Source organism: Oncorhynchus keta, chromosome 9, assembly GCF_023373465.1.
Source record: "Oncorhynchus keta strain PuntledgeMale-10-30-2019 chromosome 9, Oket_V2, whole genome shotgun sequence".
NCBI classification, from domain to species: domain Eukaryota; kingdom Metazoa; phylum Chordata; class Actinopteri; order Salmoniformes; family Salmonidae; genus Oncorhynchus; species Oncorhynchus keta.
Window position 1 is genome coordinate 39,440,596 of NC_068429.1, and position 21,973 is coordinate 39,462,568.

Consider the following 21,973-nt stretch of genomic DNA (forward strand, 5'->3'; position numbering starts at 1 on the left):
ACAGCGGCTGTGTCAATGATTAACTGGCAAAATAACAGAATGCAGCATTGGAACAATTCCTCTGTGCTCAGCCATTACAGGCTTACTACCGTTTAGTCATTTCACAATTTGCTGTGTCAGTTTGATAGAAATAATCATTTACTTTGGGCATTGGCATGAATTATGCTGACTTTTCATATTGCAGGTTCAAACATCACTCCAGAGCACTACAGACATTGATTACAATGTGAGCTTTCCTGACTCTTCATTCAACATGATTGGATGTATAGACTTATGTGTATCCATCTAATCAGCAACATCTACCAAAAAATAACATTGATATGGCGTGTGGCGTAATTCTATAAAAGTATTTTGACTTACTTGGTATAGTACTGAAGTGAAAATGCAATGTAGCCTACTGTCCACTTGATGGCGGCAGAGAGCCTCCTGACAAAAGTGAGAAAATGGGAGTGCCATTGGTGAGTGAATAGCCTATTAGAGCGCTTCTTGAACAAGGACGTCTTTTTTGAATTTTTTTGCACAAGCAGCTGAAAGGGCACTGTTTCCGCACCGCTGTAGTGACAAATGAAGCGAGCCAGCCATCTACGTCTTTTTGTATAAATAATTGATATTCCTCAACAGCTACCTATTTTTCCTTTATTGTTTTCGGAGGAAACTATGTCAAGTCGGAGGAGGTAAGTTCAAGTTGACTTGGCTTGCTAAAGTATGTTAACCTTAGTACAGACGGTAGCACCACAGTTATACGAAATCTTTGGTAGTACCAGTTAGCTAGTTAACTGGTACTGTCTCTTAGCTAGTTAGCTGCATCAATGTTTGGTTGATTAGAATTAGAAGTTGCTTCCCTTCCTTAATAGAAATAGCTAATGACATTGCAGCATTGCCGAGATAGGGGGAAATGTTCAAACCGTTGGTAGCTAGCTAACAGAGGACTAACGCTAATCTTTGATACCCTTACCACCTAGCCAGCTGTGTGTTGGCGCTGGTCCAGGGTGTTATTTTTACATTCGCCCCTAGATGGATTTCCACCTTAATATTGACAGGCTTTAACATACATCTGCTACTCGCCAAAGTAAAGATGTTGTTAGAGTAACGGTTGCTGACGAACATTTATTTGCCTGAACCGCGAAAATAGTTGTGTGGTCCATTCGTTGTAGTGCAGATCTAACGCATGCGCTTGGACCAGAGCTAGTCTGGCAGTAAACAAAGTGTTCAAATAACCTAGTTATATGTTTGCTAGCTACTTAGCCAGCTTAAGTTACCAAATTTGATTGTCTTGTCACTCATCTCTGCAGTGAAGCCCTGGCTTTCTCGCTAGTGACGGGTATAAACCATGCCATGGCCAGGCTGGTGGACATCTGGGACAGCATGGGCATCATGGAGGAGCAGAGGGTGGAGCGAATGGAGACAGTGAAGAAACACATTGAGGTGAGGCTTTAGAAAACAGTATATTCAGATGAACTGCATGTTACTGAATCCTCGTCAAGTAGTCAAATTAACCAACTCTGACACTATTTTCCTAAGGGCCTTTTGAATGATATGATCACCGAGGAGGAAGCCTTGAGGCACCGCATCCGGGCCAATATCATCACTTTTCAAAAACAGCTGGATACCTTGTGCCTGGAAATGTCAATGGATCCATACAAAGTGAGTGGTACTTTAAGGCTTTTTATAATCAACCTCAACATTGTTTGCTGATTCCTTTCCTTGACTCCATTCCTTCCTTTGTACAAACCTCCTGTCTGTCTTGCCCACCTGTCAGATGGAGGAGGGCCTGACAGTCCTCCAGATTGAGAAGAACCTGCGTCTGCGTGTGGAGGTTCTGACCAAGGAGAAGGGGGAGCGTTTGAAGGAGCTACACAGACTGCAGCAGCAGGATAAGGAACTATGTGTGGAGCTGTGCGTCACCCCTTATTACATCCCCACTGGCAGCATGCCATCTCACACGCAGCTACAGGAACTCCGGGAGCACATCCAGACCCTCAGTGAGGAAAAGGTACTGTAATGGCTGCAGGCCAGGTTGAAGATTTGGGTTTAGTATGAATGTCATTTTGAACTTCCTATTGTCTTTAAAAAGCAACATTATTATTCAAACTGTACATTTGCCATAACTGCCCATTGCTGGTATTTTGGAGGGGAAAACATCTAAACTCTTATCACTCAATCCTGTAGAAGAGTCGTGCAAAGGTGTTCTCAGGTCTGCGTGAGGACATCAGGAAGCTGATGGAGGAGATGGGTCATGAACCAGAGACTAGCCTGGAGAAAGAGTCTGTGTGCCACGACGAGGATATATTCCTGCTCACTCATGAAAATATCAAAGCCCTCAAACTGCTGCTCTCCCAGGTACTGAAAATAATCTCGCCGCGCTACTAATGATTACTTCGATATTATATTGTAGTCTTTTATTGTATCTGATGTGACTTCTAGGTCTGGGCCAATAGTATTTGTATCATTTTGTGTAGATGGAGGTCAAGAAGGAATCACTGACAAATACTCTAGCTGAGCTGAAAGAACGATCCATGTGCCTGTGGAATCGTCTGGATGCGCTGGAGCAAAACTGCAGTGTGTTCCAAGAGAGTGTGCAGGGTACCCTCTCTGACCAAATCACACAGGTTGGAACTCTCCTCCTTCATACCTCTCCTTCACCACTGTGTTGGACAAAGCTTCACATGCATACCACACACCACTGTTCAAAACAGTAAACCTTACACTATGACTATAATGTTGCCCCGGACTTAGCTAACAAGGAAACAGAACAGAGATGGTGCTAGTACCCCACAGTGTTTGAGACAGTTCTTACCCGGGTAATGTTCATTGGGGACCACTGAGGAAAAAACGTGTTTCTTATAGTACCTCCTCGTATCACTGTTTCTGAGCGTTGTTTTCCTTTTTCTTCATACTGAACCTGACCATGTTGTCCGGTCCAGTGGCAGGGGGAGGTGGACCGTCTGACAGAACTGCAGAAGACCAGGCTGGGGGATGTGATTGAAAAGGTCAGACAGGAACTAGTGACCTTCTGGGACAAGTGCAACCTGGGCCGTGAGCAGAGGGAACCCTTCAATGCCCACTTCTGTGACAGTGAGTAGAACAACACTATGAAATCTCACTCTCACAGACAAAATACACATGCATCTGATTGAACCCATTCATTTTTCCCTAGATAACTTCACAGAGGAGTTGTTGGCGCTGCATGATGCTGCGCTATTGAAGGTGAAGAATTATTACGACCAGGTAAAGCCCTTACTGGAGGCCCTGCAGAGATGGGAGAAGTACTGGGCCCTCTTCCAGGATTTTGAGGTACTGCTGGTATTTGCGGTCAGGCTATGTTTGAATGAAATTGCAACGTTTTGTAAAATTGTGCACTACTTGGTGCATGTCATCTAGGACTGTCTGTAACAACAAAAAATTGACCAAGAGTTGACTTCTTTCGACCAATCGATTGGTTTAAATTTCAAACGGTTTATTTTTCCCTATATAGAAATCAGCTAGCCTATATGTAGGCTAATGAGCTTGTCTTGTGTTTTAAGCACAGTGATTAAATAATTAAGACACAAATGACTCAAGAAGGAGCCAGAGATAGCCTACCCTCCTCCCCTTGCTGCTGGCTTTCTGCAGTTAAGCTCATGAAGTTGCTGGTAATAGCCTGTAGACACAAAATAGCCTACATAAAGTTAACAAATAAAATGTTGAAGCCTGCAGGTAGAAAATATCTTGACTAAAAATAAATTAGTTGGCTATGCATGGTTTGTCTGCAAGGAACATTGTATCAACTTGGTCCGGCCTGAAGCTCGCGCTAGCAAACTTGTAATATTGTATAAAAATATTCTGGGCCCTTAGTTTCCCGCAAATTAGCTCCAGACCGACAAGGCTGTAGATACAGGTGTAGACAGTTTGTGCAAGGGATGAGAAGTAATCAGGTAGGCCTATTTTACAAGGTTTCCACCGGATCACAGCACAAGTGGTTATCGAAAGAGCTGGAAAGATTTTTCAAATAAGCTACGTTGAGGAACTATTGTCTTTCTCAATGGATGAAAAAAACAGACTTTATTTACTTGCTGTTTGAGTTGTAGAAAGAAGTTCTTACTGACTTTATTGTCCCCATGGGGAAATGTTGTTGCAGTGTCATTTACACATTTTAATATGCTTTTAAATACAAAACAAAATTGACAATACAACTTTCATAAGTTACATACCAATACATAAACATTTAAAAAACTAGCCTGCCGGCCTTACTGAGTCTGTAGGAACATTAGCCCGAGCTATTTAGGAGGGATATCACACCTGGCACAAATGATTGTCTGGTTCTGTTTTTCCTGCTGAGGGGTGCCCTTTACCTGCGCCCAGAGGGGAGTACGTCAGGGTACATAGGAGGCTTGGGTCTAAAATGATTTTGTGAGCCTTGCGGAGGGCCCTGAACTTAAAGATCTCATCTAGGCCTGTCTGTTTGACTCGAAGTACCTTGCTTGCTGTGGTGATAATCCTTCTTAGCATATTTCTCTGGCTGACAGTGGCACTGCCAAACCAACAAACAATAACAAGTTCCACAGTGGTGGTGAGGTAAGACAATCAGAAATACTATCAGATCCCCAAATGGGCACGTTTATAGGCCTACATTTGCACGCAGGCCAGGCAGCCTAGGCCTATTTCTCTGCATAATCCAGTGTGCGTTCTGTTAACGTTGATAGGAGAGCTACAAACAAAAGACAATTCATGAATTGACAACTCGGAAATGGTATGAAATAAACCAAAATGCCAATGGTCCTTAAACAACGTGTCCACTCCGGACAATGAGAACGGTAAAAGACGGTAATAATAATATATTGAATGCATTAACAGAAATTAAACCAATGTTGTAGATTAGAACGGTAAATGTACTACTGGTAATACTACCGCAATGGATTAGTCCACTGAGACAGGCGTTGTCTCGTGTACCATACGTATTTTTTTATTTTATTTTTTACAAAAATGATGCATACACTACCGTTTAAAAGTTTGTTCTCCTAGAAATGTTCTTGTTCTTGAAAGAAAGTGTATGTCCATTAAAATAATATTCAATTCATCCGAAATACAGTGTAGACATTGTTAATTTTGTAGTTGGAAATGGCATTTTTTTTAAATGTTTTTTTTTAATGGAATATCTACGTAGGTGTACGGAGGGCAATCATCACTCCTGTGTTCCAATGGCACATTGTGTTAGCTAATTAAGTTGATCATTTTAAAAGGCTAATTGATCATTAGAAAACCATTTAGCATTTGTTAGCACAGCTGAAAACTGTTGTGCTGATTTAGACTAGTTGAGTATCTATAGCATCAGTATTTGTGGGTTCGATTACAGGCTCAAAATAGCCAGAAACAAAGTGCCTTCTTCTGAAACCTGTCAGTCTGTTCTTGTTCTGGGAAATGAAGGCTATTCCATGTGAGAAATTGCCAAGAAACTGAAGATCTCGTACAGCACTGTGTACTACTCCTTTCACAGCACAGCGCAAACTGGCTCTAACCAGGATAGAAAGAGGAGTTGGAGGCCCCGGTGCACAACTGAGCAATAGGACAAGTACATTAGAGTGTCTAGTTTGAAAACAGATGCCTCACAAGTCCTCACTGGCAGCTTCATTAAATTGTTCCTGCAAAACACCAGTCTCAACATCAACCGTGAAGAGGCAACACCGGGATGCTGGCCTTCTAGGCAGAGTTGCAAAGAAAAAGCCATATCTCAGACTGGCCAATAAGAAGGTTAAGATGGGCAAAAGAACAGACACAGGACAGAGGAATATTGGGGGTAAAACGTGTTATGGAATAATTAATCTAAGTTTTAGGTGTTCGGCTCACAAAGAAGGACATTGTGGAGGAAATGTGATTGTCTGGGGGTGCTTTGGTAGTGATAAAGTGGGATATTTGTACAAGGTTGAAGGGATCTTGAAGGAAGGCTGTGACTCCATTTTGCAATGCCATGCCATACTCAGTGGACAGCACTTAATTGGAGCCAATTTCCTCCTACAACAGGACAATGACTCAAAGCACAGCTCCAAACTTTACAATAACTAATTTAGGTAAGAAGCAGTCAGCTGGTATTCTGTCTATAATGGAGTGGCCAGCATTGTCACTGGATCTCAACCCTATTGTGTTGTTGTGGAAGCAGCTTGACCTTATGGTACATAAGAAGTGCCCATCAAGCCAATCCAATTTGTAGGAGGTGCTTCAGGAAGCATGGGGTGAAATCTCTTCAGATTACCTCAACAAATTGACAACTAAAATGGCAAATGTCTGCAAGGCCTTGCTGCAAATGGAGGATTCTTTGATGAAAGCAAAGTTTGAAGGAGACTATTATTTCAAGAAAAAATGATTTATAGCCTTGTCAATGTCTTGACGATATTTCTTATTCATTTTGCAACTCATTACATGTATGTTTTCATGGAAAACAAGGACATTTCTAAGTGACCCCAAACTTTTGAATGTTTGTATGTATACACACACAGTGCATTCAGGAAGTATTTGGCCCCCTTCTCCTTTTCCACATTTGTTTTACATTGCAGCCTTATTCTAAAATTTATTAAATAATAATTTTTCCTCATCAATCTACACACAATACCCCAAAATGACAAAGCGAAAGCAGGTTGTTAGAATTTTCGGCAAATTTATTACACATTTTTAAAAAGATGCCTTATTTACATAAGTATTCAAATGCTTTGTTATGACAGTCGACAAACACCTGTCTATATTAGGTCCCACAGTTGACAGGGAAAAAAACACGCCATGAGGTCGAAGGAATTGTCCGTAGAGCTCTGGGACAGGATTGTGTGGATGTACAGATCTGGGGAAGGGTGGCAACTTTGCGGCAGCATTGAAGGTCCCAAAGAACACAGTGGCCTCCGTCATTCTTAAATGGAAGAAGTTTGGAACCACCAAGACACTTCCTAGAGCTGGCTGCCCGGCCAAACTGCGCAATTGTGAAAGAAGGGCCTTGGTCAGGGAGGTGACCAAGAAGCCGATTGTCACTCTGGTGGAGTGCAACAGCTCTGTCATTCATGCCTTTATGGTAGAGTGGCCAGACAGAAGCCACTCTTCAGTAAAAGGCATATGGCAGCCTGCTTGAAGTTTGCCAAAAGGCACCTGAAGGACTCTGACCCTGAGAAATGAGATTCTCTGGTCTGATGAAATCAAGATTGAACTTTTTGGCCTGAATGCCAAGAGTCATGTCTGTAGGAAACCTGGCACCATCCCTATGGTGAAGCATGGTGGTGGCAGCATCATGCTGTAGGGATGTTTTTCAGCGGCAGGGACTGGGAGACTAGTCAGGGTTGAGGAAAATATTAACTGAGAAGTGCAGAGACATCCTTGACTAAAAGCCTACTATAGAGCGCTCAGGACCTCAGTCCGAGGTAAAGGTTCGCCTTCTAACAGGACAACGACCCTAAGCACACAACCAAGACAATGCAGGTGTGGCTTCGGGACAAGTCTCTGAATTGAGTGGCCCAGCCAGAGCCCTGACTTGAACCCGATCGAACATCTCAGGAGACCTGAAAATAACTGCTGCAATGCTCCCAATGCAACCTGATAGAGTTGGAGAGGATCTGCAGAGGAGAAACTCCCCAAATACAGGTGTCTCAAGCTTGTAGCGTCATAAAGAAGACTTAAGGCTGTAATTGCTGCCAAAGGTGCTTCAACAAAGTACTGAGTGAAGGGTCTGAATAAATTTAATATTTCAGTTTTGCATTTTAATAAATTTGCAAACATTTCTAAAAAAAAAAATAGTTTTTTGCTTTGATATCGTGTGTAGATTGAAGAGAAATTATTTAATCAAATTTAGATTACGGCTGTAATGTAAGAAACTAGAAAAGGGGGTCTGAATACTTTCCCGAATACACTGGATATTTTATTTTTGTTTCCAGCAAATCCTAACCGGATTACATTTGGGCTCACCCCATGTAGTTGACTGGTTGATGGTCAAACAATAGCCTATCAACCAGTTGACTAAATGGGGTCAGCCCTAATGTGATCTGTTTTAGATTTGCTGAAAACTAAAATACATTTGCACTCTACATACTAGACAACAATCTGCTCATTTTCTGATACATGTTCAGTGTGTTGCTAATTTTGTTATTCTATATAATTTGACAAGAAAATGTATAATCTATTACTGAAACTTCTCTTTGCAGAAAAAGGCCAATGATCCAAACCGTTTCTCCAATAGAGGAGGAGCCCTTCTTAAAGAGGCCAAAGAGAAGATCAAAGTTCAAAAGATGCTGCCAAAGGTAAGACTTAGTTTGATTTAAGTCATGTCCTTCTATACATTTGTATGGTGGTTGGCTTCACAGTCTGAAGGAATGTTATATACCATTCATTCAACTCTTCAATTATTTTCACCTGCTTAAAATCTGTAAGTTGTAGAAATTATAGTCTTTACATTTTTACATATAAAATATGTATATATGAATGACAGACATGGTTGATGATGGTAATCAAACAAACTCCTGCTAAATTAGTTGGAGTCCAGCGTTATATCAACACAGCTTCTATTCACAACCGCTCACTGGAGCATCCAATGATCGGTTCAAGGTCATTCTCATATGCTGTTTATATGGCAGTGTCATTGAAGTTGTACTCTGATGTAAAATGCCAATGATGTATACAGTGCATTTAGAAATTCCATCATTCTTAAATGGAAGAAGTTTGGAACCACCAAGACTCTTAGAGCTGGCCGCCCGGCCAAACTGAGCAATCGGTGGAGAAGGACCTTGGGCAGGGAGATGTCCAAGAACCCGCTTCTCATGCTGACACAGCTCCTGAGTTCCTCTGTGGAGGTGGGAGAATCTTCCAGAAGGACAACCATCTCTGCAGCACCCCACCAATCAGGCCTTTATGGTAGTGGCCAGACGGAAGCCACTCCTCAGCAAAAGGCATTTGACAGCCCGCTTGGAGTTTGCCAAGAGGCACCTAAAGGACTCTCAGACCATGAGAAACCAGATTCTCTGGTCTGATGAAACCAAGATTGAACATTTTGGCCTGTATGCCAAGCATCACGCCTGGAGGAAGCCTGGCACCATCCCTATGGTGAAGCATGGTGGTGGCAGCATCAAAGTACAGAGAGATCCTTGATGAAAACCTCCTCCAGAGCACTCAGGGCCCTAGACTGGGGTGAAGGTTCACCTTCTAACAGGACAATGACCCTAAGCACACAGCCAAGGCAATGAGCGAGTGGCTTCGGAACAAGTCTCTGAATGTTCTTGAGTGGCCCAGCCAGAGCCCAGACTTGAACCTGATCGAACATCTCTGGAGAGACCTGAAAAAAGCTGTGCAGACACGTTCCCCATCCAACCTGACAGAGCCGGAGAGGATCTGCAGAGAAGAATGGGAGAAACTCCCCAAATACAGGTGTGCCAAGCTTGTAGCGTCTCGAGGCTGTAATCGCTGCCAAAGGTGCTTCAACAAAGTACTGAGTAAAGGGTCTGTATACTTATGTTAATGTGCTATTTCAGTTTAGTATTTTTAAGACATTTGCAAATAATGTTTTGTCATTATGGGCAGTGTTGCAACGATATGACAGTTTTTTTTTTTTTTTGGCCGATAGCGATATCCGACATTTTCCTTGCTAAAAAACACGATATCGATATTTAAAATTTTAGCGGCCTTTTTAAGCATTCTAGCGCACAATTGTATGTACTGGTATGTCCCCATTACCAGTAAAGCATAATCGAAGCCTATTTCTTTCACTTACTTCCTGTGCTGTTTCGTTGTTCAGTCGTTTCATTCTCAACCAAGATTTCTATGGGACGCCATTTGGATCTTTGCGTGTCAAGATAGAAAACTGACCAGTAGGTAGATAACACTATTTGACGCGTTAAATAAGCTTGCTGACCAATCAGGACCTGAATATGACTGCACGTCACATCATAATTTAACGCATTCATACATTTTTTACGTAGTTATTACACAATCACTTGTATTTCATGTGAATGATTCATCGATACGTATGCTATGATGCTGGTAAAGTTGTCTTGTGCACCTACAGTGCTGTGGTCATAAAAAGAAAAGCTAGCTTAGCTCATGGATGCAAACAATGTTCTTCCCCAAAAACTACATCTTGTTTCAGTAGCCATTGTTAGCTAGCTAACTATATAGCTAGGTGTTATCATTCATAAGACAGTTTTTATTTGATTAATGGGGGTCGGACCCATCTATGTGAAGCCAACCACAATAATAATTAACCACAATAGTGGACTTTGCGGTTAGCCTTCAAAATAACCGTATGGCATAATTCTACTATTTGTATTCATTTGCATCACTTTCAATTACTTATTTTGAAGGCAAACTGCAAATTCCACTATTGTCCCTAATCCTTATTGTGGCTAGCTTCACCACACATAACCATGTCCGGTCGAGCCTCACTAGCCAGATGAAGCTAGCTGGCTTCTTATAACGTTAGCTTTGGGCAACAGGGTTAAGTAGCTGGCGAGCTATTTATTTTCATGAAGTGAAGTTAAATTTCAATAGGTGAACAAGTGGCGACCTAGCTAATACTTATTCACAAGGATTCCTAAATCATTGCTAAGAATAATGAAAATGATTGCAGTTTCTACTGGTCATTGTTTTCGGGCTGGTTGTATTGGTGCTAGCTAGGTACCAAGCTAAACCTAGCTAGCCCAGAAGTTGCGCTCAAACAAATGATGCTTTATTACCAACGTGGTATTGTAAACACATCGTTCGTGGCCGTTGTTTGCTGGTCTGCAGACTTTTGACAGTGCTACTGTATCTTTTTTGACACGCAAAGACCCAAACGGCGTTCCATAGTATGTATGTCTTGACGCTAATTGCAGTGACACTATTACTATGTAACTCCGGTAGGGCAACATCTGAAAAATAGCGTGCTTGGTAGTGTGTACCGGTGCTCGAACAGTCGGCGAAAGACAACATCATTCATGACAGAGAACGGTTGACTGTCAAGGGCAATGAATTCCATAATCTTGGATTTTGCCTTTTGAGTTGTCTCGCTAAAATGTTCTTACTCTTTCAAATGACTGTTCGACTTGTTGACTGCTCGAGCCACACCTCAGACATTGTGGGCTAGGTTGTGAATGCTGTGTTGCACTTGTATCGCCAAATTTGACATGGCGTGATTACGGCATGTACCTGCGTTTATATAGGTATGCACGTCAACTTTGACATTGGTTTCTCACATCAGCGTTAAACTAGACATCAGTTGATTCCGATGTTGGCATTTTTAGCTAATATCGTCCGAATCCGATATGTTCACAGATATATCGTACATCCCTAATTATGGGATATTGTGTAGATTTTGCGAGGGGAAAAAACGATTTAATCCATATTAGAATACAGCTGTAATGTAAAAACAATAAGGAAAAGGTCAAGGGGTCTGCATACTTTCCAAATCCACTGTAAATGACAGTAAGGTGTGTGTGTGTGTAAAGGCTTTTTACAAAGGAAAAGTGACATTGTTTCTCCCTGTTATGTGATGTGACCAGTTGGAGGAAGAACTGAAGAAGGGGGTTGAAGCCTGGGAGAAGGACCAGGGTTCTGCCTTCCTGGTTCAGGGCCGGAGAGTCATGACCTACATCTCCAGCCAATGGGAGGAGTACAAGCAGCAGAGGGACAAGGAGAAAAGTGAACGTGCCGCCGTAAGTCCAGCCCCTCCTAATTCTCACCCATAGATTACCACAGTATGAGTCATAATCCCCATAAACCCTAGCAGTCAAACAGGGAATTGGTTCCAATTGTTTTCCCACCATGCATTTTTCCCATAGGGGATTTTAGAAACACTTAAATGAGGGGCTGTGTTTCGTCTAGGCTTACTCTAGCATAACGTTTTGATACCTGTGTAAATCTCTTACAAGGTGACTGTTTTTCATCACAAACCATCGTAAAGCCATATCTCTCTGTTCCCATGTGCAAAAGGCCGATTCTAAAACTTACTATGCTGAAAGTAGATTAAAATAGACTTGTACAGAGTAGCGTGGTCAACATGTGCAACTGCCAAATGGCAATGCTGAGAAATGTGGATTTGACCATTCTGGGGCACTGATCGTTTGTTACTGACTGGTCTGTGACTGAGGCTTTGTTTGTCTCTGTTTAAGTTGCAGACATCAAAGAAGGGGGAGATGACGACTCCATTCAAAACTCCCACTAAGAGGGCCCATGGAGGGATAAACGGCCCTACCCCCAACAAGATCAGAAAGGTACTAGGGCTGGGAATAGCCAGGGTCCGAACAAGCTATGAAGGAAAAATATTAAGTTTTGGTACAGGGACGGCTGACTAGCGCAAACATAATATTTAGATTTTTTTGTCAAAAAAGAATCTCCAGATATGTAGCTGTAGAAGGTACAGTAACTAGTACTTACAGTGGTCCTTATGAGACGAGTTCACTGGCCTCCGAAACCAACTCGAGCACTTTATTATTGTGGTAACACTTATTTTGATATAATTGCGTAATGTAAGAATCTCATTAAGTACCTTACGTAGGTGGAAAATGTAAGAAATGTGTCACTAGATTTACATGACCTTGACCCACATAGCCTTTCTTTCAGAAGACTCCTAGCCAGGTTACCAGGGTGCGGTCAGCCAACACCTTCATAAGTGTGCCCAGCAGCAAGCCTCCTCTCTCCCAGGTTCAGATGCAGGTACACACCCAGCACTCACTCCAAACTGTGGACCATTGTTGGTTCTTGTGCTTGGTGAACAGCTTCCATTTATATAGTGCGATGACTATTAAGAGAACCACTAGGTGATTGCTGTTAGAGTTTTTCCTGTTCGAGCCGTAAACCACTTTCCAAAGTCTACCTAGCTTGTGAGAGACACAGTATTGACAGCAAAATCCAAACTCGTCTTTAGAATCTAATCTCTTTCCAAGTTAATAATTCTATTAAAGAGATGTAGAAATATAATTACTTCAGGTGGATTCGATAGGTAAGCAGAGAAGGAAGTGTGCTGCACGTTCAGTATGTTGACTCTGATGTGCCGTGTTTGTTTGTGTCCACTCATTGGCTGTGCAGAAAATGAGGCCCCTGGAGAGCAGCAGCAGTCAGAGAACGCCCCTGCTGGAGTGCAACAGTACAGAGAGGAAACAACCTGTTGACATCAGCTACCTTGACTTCACTGTGAGACCAGCCTTTTAAACTATACTCTGACTTTAAGACCAGCTGTTAATTATTATTTATTTTTACAAATATTTGAATAGGATTTTTCTCTCGGCTCTATAGTCAACCAATTAAATAAACATGGCACTTTACAAAACAAAAGCAATTCATACATTCTCATAGCTCATCATATATTGTTAGTTGCGCATTTTAAACTACTCTGACTTCACTGTAAGACTAACCCTTTAAACTAAACTCTACAACCGTCTTGTCTGCAGAAACATTTTGCTCTCAAAATCACATTTCCTGCAATTCTACACATTTTGTCATGGGGTGGAGAGAAAATATTAGTTTTAATGCAAATTTCCTGCAATTTATATATTGTTAAACCAGCCTTTTAAACTATATCCGGACTTCACTGTGAGACCATCCTTAAGACTGTGCCACTGTGTACTTCAATAATCCGGACACATGAATTTACAGTGCATTCAGAAAGTATTCAGACCCTTTGACTTTTTTTCCCACATTTTGATAAGTTACAGCCTTATTTTAAACTGTGGTGAATGCAATTGATTTGGAAAAACACACCGGTCTGTATAAGGTCCCACAGTTGACCGTGCAAGTCAGAGCAAACACCATGCCATGAGGTCAAAGGAATTATCCGTAAAGCTCCGAGACCGGATTGAAGTGCACATCTGGGGAAGGGTACCAAAACATTTCTGCAGCATTGAAGGTCCCCAAGAACAGTGGCCACCATCATTCTTATATGGAAGAAGTTTGGAACCACCAAGACTCCTCCCAGAGCTGTCAGCCTGGCCAAACTGAGCAATCAGGGGAGAAGGGCCTTGATCAGGGAGGTGACAAAGAACCTGACGGTCACTCTTACAGAGCTCCAGAGTTCCTCTATGGAGATGGGAGAACCTTCCAGAAGGACAACCATCTATGCAGCACTCCACCAATCAGGCCTTTATGATAGAGTGGTCAGATGGAAGCCACTCCTCAGTAGAAGACACATCACAGCCCACTTGAAGTTTCCAAAAGCCACCTAAAGACTGTCAATGAGAAACAAGATTCTCTGGTCTAATGAAACCAAGATTGAACTCTTTGGCCTGAATGCCAAGCTTCACGTCTGGAGGAAACCAGGCACCATCCCTACGGTAAAGCATAGTGGTGGGAGCATCATGCGGTGGGCATGTTTTTCAGTGGCAGTGACTGGGAGACTAGTCAGGATCGAGGGAAAAATGAACAGAGCAAAGTGCAGAGAGATCCTTGATGAAAACCTGCTACAGAGTGCTCAAGACCTCAGACTGGAGAGAAGGTTCACCTTCAACAGGACAACGACCGTAAGAACACAGCCAAGACAACGCAGGAGTGGCATTGGGACAAGTCTCGAAGTCTCGGCTGGGCCAGTAACTGAGAAGTTGCTGTTTCGAATCCCCGAGCTGACTAGCTGAAATTTGTCGACGTGCCCTTGAGCAAGGCACTCAATCCTAATTGCTCTTGTAAGTCGCTCTGGATCAGAGCGTCTGCTAAATGTAAAGTCTCTGAATGTCCTTGAGTGGCCCAGCCAGAGCCCGGACTTGAACCCAATCAACCATCTCTGGAGAGACCTGAATAAAAGCTGTGCAGATACGCTCCCCATCCAACCTGGCAGAGCTTGAGAGGATCTGCAGAGAAGAATGGGAGAAACTGACCAAATACAGGTGTGCCAAGCTTGTAGCGTCATACCCAAAAAGACTCAAGGCTGTAATTGCTGCCAAGGGTGCTTCAACAAAGTACTGAGTAAAGGGTCTGAATACTTATGTAAATGTGATATTTCTGTATTTTTGTTGTAGATTTGCAAAAATATTGAAACCTGTGTTCTTTGTCATTATGGGGTATTGTGTGTAGATTGATGCGTTGGAAGATAAAAATAGATTTTAGAATAAGGCTGTAACAAAATGTGGAAAAGTCAAGGGGTCTAAATATTTTCAGACTCCACTGTAAGTTAAATGTTGACCTAAGTTTTTCCTCACTTTTTACTCCAACAGTGTTTTTTGGGGGGGAGGGGGTTATGGTATCAGTTACTGAAATATGTCTTTCATTCCCTCCAGAGTGCGTTGTCCAAAAAGTCAAGTGATGCAGTTTTCAATTCCACAGCAAAGGACCCTGCGTTTTAAGAGGTGCGTGCACAGTTCACTCCTCAGAGGTTGTGTTCTGTCCACTTGGCACTCTTCTCCTGGCTACACGGCCAGTGTTTTAATAAAATTGGTTAGATTTCAAAGTAACAGCAACACCAATTAGCTCAAATTAGTTACATCAAAGACTTGCCATGGCTACACGTGTCTTGATGCAACTAATGTGGGCTAATTGGTGTTGCTGTTACTTTGAAATCTAACCAATTTTATTTATGTATAGTAATACTACAACCTGCATGGACGTGGATAGGTCAAAAGGGACTCTTAGTGTAATTTGCAAAGTATTGTAATAGTAAAGGTGTGGATGAAACTGTCATAAAGCCATGTTTTCCAATGATTAATATTCTGCTGTCCAGGGCAGGTATTTCACGAGTTTGATACTTTTTTAAAGGTAGAGCCCCTTAGATGTTAGACATGCAGTACTTTAATATTCATTTGAAATGTTTTACTTTATAATAAATGACCAGGTAACACCAGAGGAAGCATCCTGTTTTGATACAGACCTTCCAGCAGATCTACATGCTATTCTTTTTAAAAAATGTTTTATTATAAATATTTCTGTTTGTAAATATTGCTTTCTTGTAATGCTACTTCTCATTTGTTTCTTCTGCACACACACTGTCTTGGCAATGTGTTTTGTCCTTGTGTCAACATGTGAATTTTACTGTTTCTTGTATACCTATTAATAAATATGTCACCTGTCTTTTAATTACAGTAGTGCATGCATTTTTCATACTGGTCCCGCACTGGATTTGAACTCTACAACCTTGGCATTGCAAGCACCATGCTCTATCAACCGACCTACATGGCAGTGTTTGAACTTTTATCTACACATGAAATGATGGCATGGGAGAGTTTGGCTTTATTCATATAAGGGAATGTTGGTTTAGAGCCAAAGTCCTGTAAACATGAATGGTTATAGAGAATGAATGATATTCCTCTTCTGCTCCATCAATCCTGGATTGTTTCATTGACCTTGAGCCAAAACACTCCTTTACCGTTGACCGACGAGTGGGATTGTAGAAACCATGTAATTGTCATGGATAATCAAGTTAGTCATTTATGAACATTGAGAAGAGGATTTTTGGCTGTATAATTGCCTCACTCAAACAATGGCATGATGGTCAAGAACGTTTAAATGTTTTCAAGGCAACACAGTATTACACAATTAAAGCTGTTTGCTATTCAACTGTCTCCATTGAAGCTCGTCACGTTGTCTAGGCTGCATGATTACAAATCTACGGCTAGATTAAACTGACTGCAACGAGTTTGAATAATACCCTGATCCAGTGGGAAAGAATTTGTTTAGACATTCAGAAGCACATTTTTAGTTGCCAAATTACATGATAGTTACATTTGGTACATCCCAACTATGCAAAACATACATATATATATATATACATGAAATATTTGTCAAAAGATAATGTAATGATAAGTTGATTGACATATTTAAACATAGTTGTCCTTAAAACACAGATCACTAGCAGGAATGGGAGAGACCCCAGTCCACAAAACTGCTTGGCCAACTGATTACATGTACAATAGCTTTTAACTTCATAGGGACTCTTAGAACATCAATCACAAACAATCTTGGCACACTAGCATTTGATCTCTTCCTGTATCTTAATTGTCTTCACTTGGGGGCTCGACTGGACAGTGCTTTGTTTTGCATCAAATTCCACAATCAGACTGCAGTCCTCTCAAGTCCTTCAGCTCAGAATCTCAATGTCGTGACCATACGTCCCCATTAATATCTACTGTATTTCGCTTGTGTGAGACAAGCAGGTTAACACCATTATTTCTCTGGGCTATAGTCCACCCATAGAGTCTTGAGATCCTACCTCATTGGATAAAATCTTTCTGCTGTTCACTGTGGCTTCGGTTGGGAAGGAAGGATAATCTAGAAGGAGGAAATGAAAAGAATGCTGTTATCGTTTATAAGCTGATGAGGGTCAAAGTGAAATACTAACGATATCCTGTGGAAAGGTGAATCGGGAAAAACACGACTAGTGTAGGTCATTTGTATACAAGTGCTGTTTCTCATGAGTTATAACACTGTTCTGTTTGTATAGAAAAGTGCACTGTAGTTGGCTTCTAGCAGGCAGGGCAGATACCAGATAGTGTTACGCAACCAGGTATACTAACAAAATAATAATTGACACATATTTCATGCCTCAGGACATGGATTCTTAACTGCTAATCAAAAATACCCCTCTTAGCCGGTGAGAAAACCCGTCATATTTGGAATATTGGATAGATCATGTCTTAGGTGGTTTAATCACATGTAGGGTTAGCTGAGTTATGACTGAGCCCCTCAGGCAGCAATAAGGCTCATAAGAAGTGAAAAATAAGTAGGACTAGTGCTGCTAGGTTTTACTGCTGCCCTGTCTGAGTTCCAGGGAGTCTACTGAAGCCAGTCTCAGGAGGCCAAATGTCGGTTGTCCTCATTATCAGACCACCAAAGCCCTCGATGAGAAACCTGAGGGGGAACAAAACAAACAGCAATGTTCCTCCACCTCCAAATGCACTCTGTTCTCTCAGGAGACCCTTTACTGTCCAAGTAGAGCTCTGTAAGTACTTATCATACTCAGGCAAACAATGTCAGATGCCACCTGGCTTAGCCCGTACAGTATGGGAGGTAATTGTCATGATCAACTTGACATGAAAATGTCACCAATCAAGTTTGTCACGTGAACGTCCATCAAACTTGGGAACGTGTTATCACTCCTACACTGATATATGTTGCAAGCAAGAATGACAAATGGCTTATGAATTGTCCATAAACAATATTGTAATTGTCTGTCATATTTACACTGCTGATCTGCCATTAAAGCTGTAATAATGCCACTGTAATGACTCATTTGTTGTAGTTCTGAAAGTCTTACTCACGAGCCAAAAGGCGTACTATGCCACGAATGTGCAGATTTGTGCACCTCGTCATTGCTCTCTCTCGCGACGGGCTGAAGCTCATTGGCTGAAACTTTAATTTCTAGGGGGCTGCCCCATGTGGGGGGAAATGCCACCACACAGCTTCCAAAAAAACAAACAATGGCTTTCAAACTAGGGATTTTGTGGCTAATTGAGGTTAAAAAAAGTACTTATTAGTTGCCAAAGTTCGAGAGTATTTTTAAAATGTACATATCAACATACCTGTATAATGCTACTGTGCCTTCTCTATGGTGGTATATATTGTCAGTATAAAAATGCCTATTATATACACTTAAATGGAATGAAGGCAATCACAATAACACACTGTGGCAGAATGATTCTGTACCTATGTCATTGGACTTGTCCACTGCAATTATGTTTCAGAGATTTACAGTAGTGAGTGCATACGTTTTTATGCTTTTAATTTTTGATAATTGAACAAAACCCTGGCATTGCAAGCGCCATGCTCTATCAACTGAGCCACACAGGAACACACAAAACATACAAGACATGTTCAATGTTATTTCTAGATGATTTACGTTATGCCCTCTGGAGCCAGCTCAAACCTGAGAGCTGCATGCATGGAATCAGACAGTTATGTGAGACTGACTAAAAACTGAGTGGTCATCTGGAGCTTAGTTGGTAGGGCATGGCTCTTGCTATGCCAGGATAGTGGGTTTGATTCCTGGGGCCACCTATACACACAAAATGTTATATATATATATATGTAGGATCTTCATTTTAGCCTGTTTGCTACAGCAGGAAAATAATCCTGATGTAATAGGACATTTTGAATATAACATTTTTGTAGGGTTTGATTCAAAAAATGGTAAGTGGAAATCAAGTCTGAAATTTCGAAGTGGAAATGACAAACTTCAGAAGCCTTTTTAAACCCCAAATACAATTCCCATTGCTGGAATGTTATCCCGCGTGATCAAATTAAGATCCTGCACATGTAGGTCGCTTTGGATAAAAGTGTCTGCTTAAAGGCATATTATATTGAGACAATTTGAATGCCAATTATACATTTCTAGAGCAGCACACTTGTATGGTTCCATTCACCAACAGACAGTTATGATTTAGCTTGAGATGTTTATGCTTAATAAACTAAAATCGCTCTCCATAATGGACATTCTCACGTTTGACCAAAATGGGTTCTATGGTCCCCCTCGTAACCTCTGAATTGTATTTCATATAATTGAAAGACATTGGTGTTTCACCCTATCACACTAAGCAGTAGATCAGACTGATATCTTTGATTGTAGTGCAAACTCTTGAGAACAAAAGGGGGTGTCCACATTTTTGATAACTGGGAAACCTCCAGCATGTACAGTATGGAAATAACATGTGCCAAAATAAACCCACACTTGGTCATGGACTCAACATAAACATGTCAAAAGAAGCACCATAACTAAATACCATGCAATACATGTCCAATTTGACCTAAACGGTATACAAGTCCTCGAAAGAGAATGTGTAGTGAACTTGGGGCGGCAGGTAGCTTGGCGTTCCCTGATCAAATCCCGAGCTGAGAAGGTAAAAATATGTCACCCTGCCTCTGAGCAAGGCAGTTAACCCACTGTTCCCTGGGCGATGAAGATGTCGGTTAAGGCAGCCTCCCGCACCTCTCTGATTCAGAGGGTTGGGTTAAATGCAGAAGACACATTTCAGTTTAAGGCATTCAGTTGAACAACTGACTAGGTTGTCCCCCTTTCCAATGAGTAAGCTCTTTCCAATGAGGAACTCTTTTGACACCTCGTAGAGTCCATGCCCCAACGAATTGAGGCTGTTCTGGGGGCAAAAGGGGGTGTGCAACTCAATGTTAGGAAGGTGTTCCTAATGTTTGGTATACTCAGTGTGCAATATGTGTGGTTAAATTCACAGTGACTTCCTTGTCTTTGAATGTAACTTAAGCCTGTTTATACCTGGTGCTAACATGGGTCCTTTGTCCTGATCTTGTCTACATTCTGATTGTATCCACATTTCTGGAAATGTGTCTACATATAATATTAAAATGTGTCTGAGGGCCTCCCGGGTAGCGCAGTGGTTAAGGGCGCTGTACTGCAGCGCCAGCTGTGCCACCAGAGACTCTGGGTTCGCGCCCAGGCTCTGTCGTAACCGGCCGCGACCGGGAGGGCCGTGGGGCGACGCACATTTGGCCTATCGTCGTCCGGGTTAGGGAGGGTTTGGCCGGTAGGGATATCCTTGTCTCTTCGCGCACCAGCGACTCCTGTGGCGGGCTGGGCCAAGGTTGCCAGGTACACAGTGTTTCCTCCGACACATTGGTGCGGCTGGCTTCCGGGTTGGATGCGTGCTGTGTTAGGAAGCAGTGCGGCTTGGTTGGGTTGTGTATCGGAGGAAACGTGACTTTCAACCTTCTCTCCCGAGCCCGTACGGGAGTTGTAGCGATGAGACAAGATAGTAGCTACTAACAATTGGATACCACAAAAAAAGGGGTAAAATTCAACAAAAAGCAAACAAACTAAAAAATGTATTCCATCCATTGTGACCAGATTTCCTGGACCCTTCCTATATGCAAATTATTTCACATACATTCTTTGAAAATAATGTGTATTTATTGTAAGACATATTGATTTGATCAGTTAAGGGTGCCAACCGTCAATGACACTACCCCACCCATTCCACTGCTAAGCAACAGAATGTTGCTCTGACTATGATTCAACCTTCACTATCAGCCATATCATGGAGATGGAGAAATATCCATAATATCCACCATAGCATGATCAAACTTCACACATGTCCTCCACATACTGTAGAACTCTGTTGTGATTATAGCAACATTAGAGAAGATTGTGGGAACAGTATTTCAGGTACAGTCCAGGGCCCATATTCATAAAACCTTCTTAAGAAGAAATGTCTTCTTAACTGCAATTTTCCCCCTAACTATAGACTTATGAAGAAAATTAAGCAAAGTTGGTATTCTTCCAAAACGTTCTTGGAAATGTACTTGTGCTATGTCTTGTGTTTCTCCTGAAAGCAAACATTTAAAAAGAAATATGATTCTTGAAAATAAAGTTTTGGAATTTGTTCTTAATTCCAAGATAGCTTAACCCTTTTCGTAAACGAAGGGCAGTGAGAGAATAAGCTCATGAAAGCAATTGAACATGTTTAATTCACTCACAAAGTTAATCTGAAAGTTTCAGTGTTGATTTCTTTAAACCCAAGAACATGTTTTAGAACAGTAATCTCTGTAGGAAATATGCTAACATGATTGCCATTGCTAGCTAGAAAGCTAGATAAATCGGTTGACCAGCAACAAACATCCTAAGAAGATTCGTAAGAACATATTTGAGAAGTTTGTAAGAAAATTATTCAATCTTAAGATATTGTTGAGGAATTGCACATACATAACTTTGTTATGAAATTCTTATTTTTTCTTCTTAAGAAGCTTCTTACGTTTTTGAGTAAGAAGTGTTTTGTGAATCTGGGCCCAGATGTTTATTATCCACTATCCTCCGTGGGAACTTCAACATGTCTGTGACGTCGATTAAACCTGAAGCTTAAATCTGATACACATGAGGTCTACGTCAACGAAGACCATTTGAACATGTCCTTGGGAAGGTTTTATTGACTAGTTTGCTGTTTAATTTCATCTTGATTCCTCAGGCGCTGGTCCATATGGTTGTTCTTGCCAACATATAATGTGATCAGTCTTAAAGTATAAACTCTGAAACCTGGAGGACTCTGGGTGGAAATCAAACCCAAACACTGGACCTGAGACACCTACTAGGCAGACATGAGGAGCCATGGAGATCACATGTTGA

General features: G+C 41.6%; 2 protein-coding genes across 7 annotated transcripts in view; one reads left to right on the plus strand and one right to left on the minus strand.

Annotated features, from left to right (window-relative positions):
* Nucleotides 1-498: 498 nt before the first annotated feature.
* Nucleotides 499-15,969, plus strand: LOC118387756 (protein regulator of cytokinesis 1-like). 2 transcript variants are annotated; one of them, XM_035776437.2, is made up of 14 exons: nt 499-674; nt 1,293-1,425; nt 1,522-1,644; nt 1,760-1,993; nt 2,170-2,340; nt 2,460-2,609; nt 2,925-3,075; nt 3,158-3,294; nt 8,151-8,246; nt 11,475-11,627; nt 12,084-12,185; nt 12,535-12,627; nt 13,000-13,104; nt 15,177-15,969. In XM_035776437.2, exons 1-14 carry the CDS (start codon nt 658-660, stop codon nt 15,240-15,242), a joined length of 1,731 nt encoding a protein of 576 aa, XP_035632330.1. In that variant the 5' UTR covers nt 499-657; the 3' UTR covers nt 15,243-15,969. The 2 variants fall into 2 exon arrangements, with proteins under 2 accessions (XP_035632330.1, XP_035632332.1); XM_035776439.2 differs by having other exon boundaries at nt 12,538-12,627.
* Nucleotides 15,970-16,905: 936 nt separating this feature from the next.
* The window catches only part of LOC118387757 (5-hydroxytryptamine receptor 4-like), a 64,708-nt gene continuing 59,640 nt past the window's right edge, over nt 16,906-21,973 (minus strand). For all 5 annotated transcript variants that reach the window (XM_035776441.2, XM_035776440.2, XM_035776442.2 and 2 more), the window contains one exon: nt 16,906-17,160. In XM_035776441.2, coding sequence (XP_035632334.1) covers nt 17,069-17,160 — 92 coding nt within the window. In that variant the 3' untranslated portion in view covers nt 16,906-17,068. The remainder of the gene's footprint in view (nt 17,161-21,973) is intronic.

Excerpts from the sequence above, each read along its gene's own strand:
- LOC118387756 (XM_035776437.2), top strand. Across the intron at positions 1,994-2,169 it reads AGACCCTCAGTGAGGAAAAG|AAGAGTCGTGCAAAGGTGTT; the intron begins GTACTGTAATGG and ends TCAATCCTGTAG. Across the intron at positions 12,628-12,999 it reads TCTCCCAGGTTCAGATGCAG|AAAATGAGGCCCCTGGAGAG; the intron begins GTACACACCCAG and ends TTGGCTGTGCAG.